Source organism: Etheostoma spectabile, chromosome 8, assembly GCF_008692095.1.
Source record: "Etheostoma spectabile isolate EspeVRDwgs_2016 chromosome 8, UIUC_Espe_1.0, whole genome shotgun sequence".
NCBI lineage: Eukaryota > Metazoa > Chordata > Actinopteri > Perciformes > Percidae > Etheostoma > Etheostoma spectabile.
The window spans coordinates 18,311,800-18,316,141 of record NC_045740.1 but is presented as its reverse complement, the minus strand read 5'-3'; the positions used below and the strand labels follow the sequence as shown (position 1 = coordinate 18,316,141).

At 43.2% G+C, this 4,342-nt stretch overlaps 1 protein-coding gene across 1 annotated transcript in view; it reads right to left on the bottom strand.

Moving 5' to 3' along the window:
- pot1 (protection of telomeres 1 homolog) overlaps nt 1-4,342 on the bottom strand; it is a 96,977-nt gene that overhangs the window by 2,269 nt on the left and 90,366 nt on the right. Inside the window, exons 11-12 of the mRNA XM_032522978.1 lie at nt 2,523-2,707; nt 1,920-2,002 (exon numbers count right to left, since the gene is read on the bottom strand). Coding sequence (XP_032378869.1) covers nt 1,920-2,002; nt 2,523-2,707 — 268 coding nt within the window. The remainder of the gene's footprint in view (nt 1-1,919; nt 2,003-2,522; nt 2,708-4,342) is intronic.

Sequence of the window (4,342 nt, the reverse complement as noted above, 5' to 3'; positions counted from 1 at the left end):
GATAAGTGAAAAAGCGCAACTTGACTTAGTGCGATCCGCTCATCGCGGCTTAACCGGTTCCACGTTTGCCGAGCCAGGATGAACAGGTGGAGCTACGTCCGCCATTGGAATAGCCGATGAAACGGTTGGAGCTAAGCTACGTCCAGCCAGTGGAGATAGCCGGATGACAGTGAAGCTACGTCCACCAGGTGGAGAAGCCAGGATGAACAGGTGGCTACTCGTCCACGGTGAGATCCAGGATGAACAGGTGGGCTACGTCCAGCCAGTGGAGATAGCCAGGATGAACAGTGGAGCTACGTCCAGCCCATGGCGCTACGTCCAGCCAGGTGGAGATAGCCGGGATAAGTGCACGTTCACGGCTTTCTCACATAGACCACGGTATCGATCACAGATTTACTGATGCAGAGATGGAGAAGACGCATGCGCCATGTGTTTCACCCAATGAGCAGCAGCTTCTAGTGGGAAGTAATGAGGAGGTGAAGCGTATAATATACAGAAAGGGAAATACGGCTCTTATCAAACGGAGACTAAAAGCCCAACAGGCTATTGCGGACCGACTGAATGTGTAAGGATGTAAAAACACATCAGGCCCCCGGTCTGACTGAAGAGATACGCAACTAGATGTAATAAATCCAGCTGTCTACACCGGCCACGTGACGATGCTTGTTTCATTCATTTCGAGGGGGATGCAGGGGATATGTGTCTATGTGTGTTTATTATGTTTATTAGAGGTAGACTACGAAAGACAACCAACCCCCCAAAAGATGTATAACAACCGTTGAAGGGCTTAAAACATGTATATGTCCTTCTTACCTGTAAATATGTTTCCCAACGATTCTAGACACCCCTAAAGTGGCCCGTACCATCTTAACCACGCGCTTGCTTGTTTTTTTGACGAGGGCCCGTCAGAGGCCAATCACAGGCTGATTTAGCATTAGCGTAGAACAACGGCGTAGGCTTTGTTTCAACATCGTGGGGGGGTGGGCACCCATAACATTTTGTGCGTCAAACACTTCATTTCCTGCATTTATTCTAGTAAATGTATTTGCAACATTTTGCAAATGTCTTTATTCATGTAAAGGAAATAACTTTTCCCCTGTAAAGCTCAAAAACCTTCTGCATATTCAAAATATAACACGTGTTTCAGGAGGTTTTATTTTAGGAATCATTAACATCTCAACAACCAATCTGTTAGAGAATAAGACCTTGTTAAAACCAGAAGTTCCAAAGTGTAAATCTCCATACGTCTATCTTTATTTTTCACGTCCTGTTGTGTTATTTAACCACCCAATTAAGCAAGTAGTCTTGTTTTCCGTGCATGGTTTGAGCCCCTGACCGGTTATTTCTTATCTCTTCTGGGGAGTGGGGTGTCTTTTTATATTTCTTAAAGGGGACAAATGGCTTTCTGTGATAACACAATCACAAAATTGAGAATAAAAAAAACAAAAAAACAGACAGATTTCATGAATCTACATTAAGTCAGTGCTAGAAGCTAACTGGAGATTTGAATAAATGCAAAATATGATTGGGTTATCGCACATGGCTCAACTTTACAGGTACCCTCCGTCGCTCTCCTTACTCTCTCTCCTGGGGCCTGGGTCTGAGTTGAGTTGAGTGGTGTCCCCCCCCCCATTGATGATTTAGTCGAATCGACATCTCGGAGGGGTACATTAAGTTAGCGCTAACAGCCAGTTGGAGATCTGAAAATAGGACTATGTGTAAGTTTCCAACCGAGCCGCCCCACTGTAACTAGTTTAAAAAAAACGTCTTAAAAAGACATTTTCCCCCCAGTGGCTTAGGCCTGGCGGGGGCCATTGCAATATACTGAGGGGGACCCTGTCCATCCAGTGGACTTTTGATATTTGATGATTCAGTGGAAAAAGGGATACATTGGAGACCCGTTCAACATCCATTCGTACCCAGAGACTCTGGTGGGGTGCCCCAGAGCTCCAACATCTCCGAGTCATTCAGCTCGTCCTCCTCTGGGAACGCCTCCATGACTCTACAGAGACAAACAGGAGGAAAAGGAAAAGGTTGGGAGACATGTGATCACACACACACACACACACACACACACACACACACACACACACACACACACACACACACACACACACACACACAAAGGGTTTATTGCCACAGTAAGTCACACTTATGTGGAATTTGCCTTGGGGAAAGTTGCATCCATAAACAAACATATTAAACATTCATATGAAATCAACAATAAATACAAAAAACGAAATATACACATACACAAACATAATAACTGTTGCATAAGAAAAAAAAGAGGCTGAACGGGTTGAGTCCAGAATGTGCAAATAGTGTATAGTTTGTGCAAAACAATCAGGAGTTCCAATTTGTTTTGCTCTACGATTTGTCTTTTGTGGTTAAATTATGCAGCAGAATCAGAACCAGTAAACAGAACCAGAGTCTGCAGTATGAAGTATGATTCCTATGATGACTTTATTCTTAGCCTCAGTAATCAGTTCTCAAGTATCTTAGTCCCTCGTCTCCTGCTGTACCTCTTAAGCTCCTGAACGACGGGGCTGGTCTCAGGAAGAACCCGGATCCCCCGGCCGTACGCCGTTCCTCCGTGCAGGTGAAAAGCCAGGTGGTCCACCTCCTCCTGCTGGCTGCTGGTGAGGCCCGGCACCTTACTGGATCCGGGGATCGCTCGCAGGTTGTAGATCCGCAGGAAGTCCCCGGGCTGATAAACAGGCCAACGGGATAATTAACACAAATAGATTGCAGCAAGATCACTACTGCCTCAAGAAATGCCCAGAATGGACCTGAACGCACCTCTCTGTTAGACCAGCACACCCATGGGCACAACGATGGGTGCCCAGTGCATTTGCTATTTAAACAACATGGGCGCGGGATGAGAAATTGACAGCGTTGTTCTTAAACTAGTTAAGTCACGTCTTTCTTTTTCTTCTTTTTTACTTTTGTTAACTGCTTTTACCAGCTGAGAACTAACCATGACTAGTCAACTGATGTTGAGGTGTAAAATTGACGAGTTCCCCCTTTAAAGACAGAAAAATTCAATATTACAAATCCAAAATATGAAGAAGCCTATTTTGCTCTCCACTCTACTAGCAGTATAAAAAGGAGATAGTACTTGCGTTGGATCCAAATATACAAGTCAACTACACAGGCACTCGGAGCTATGCCTTATCTCTTAATGATGATGCAGTGTGAATTTTCCCAGTCAGGAACTCATTTTTCCAGATATTCCAACACCAAATGAATGCAGCACAAATGCTTTATCTTGCAATATTGACAAAAGTGAAAAATAATTTGTGTATCCGCCCTGGGATTCAGTTCCGCTCCACACTGGGTTCTTCCTTGACCCATGCTACACCCTTTCACCAAGTTTCATGAAAAGCAGGTTGGTAGATTTTTTTTTCTGGAAAACTTCTGACTGACAAACAAACCGAGACGAAAACATGACCTTTTTTTGCGGAGGTAACAAATAATTTACATATTAAAAAAAGAAAAAGAAATTGGCAGACTGAAAAGTTTAAACCTGCAATAAGTAAGTTTTTGGCCACTTGGGGGTAACAGAGCAAGCGGTAAACTAAAATCTGACATATTGTCAGCTTATAAAGTTGTTTTGGTTAGCATGTTAGCAGAGCACCGTTGCTACATCTGGGGCTAAGCACCACCCAAGACAATTGTGATTGGTTTCAGAGCTTGTGTTATGGTCCAGCAGATGTGATTGCTGTGTCCTGATTGGTTGCCAGGAGGACGGGAGCCATTTTAACCCTCATATTGTCCTTGGGTCAAATTTGACCCATTTTCAGTCTGGTTTTTTTTTGGCACAAAAATGGGCAGTCGAAATTAGCGCTGAAAATGTCAACAATAAAAATATCAAAGAACTTTGGCAAAAACATTTAAAAAAAGCACCCACAACACCAAAAAAGTTAAGAAAACTTTGCTAAAAAACAGTAATCACTTTTGAAAAAAGTGACCAAAAAGTGTTTTTTTTCATGGTTGAAGGGAAGACAACACAAGGGTTAAAGCCCCATCGGACAATAACTCTTCTCTCTCTCTCTCTCTCTCTCTCTTCACTCTGCCATCTCCAAACATGTGCCTCTGTGTAACTGTGTGATGTGATTTAAGATTGTGTAATGTAAGTAATGGTTCAGCCTGGTTTTGTGCTGCTAGTAGCAGTGTGGTAGGAGTGAGAAGTCCTTTTTTGGTTTGTTACCTTTTTTCTCCTGTTTTTCTTGTAGAAGCTTTGGTTAGAGCTTTGTCTTTTCTTTTGCATTTTGTTTTGGTTTAGGAAAGTTTAGATTGCCTTTAACCCTCATGTTGTCCTTGGGTCAAATTGACCCGTTGT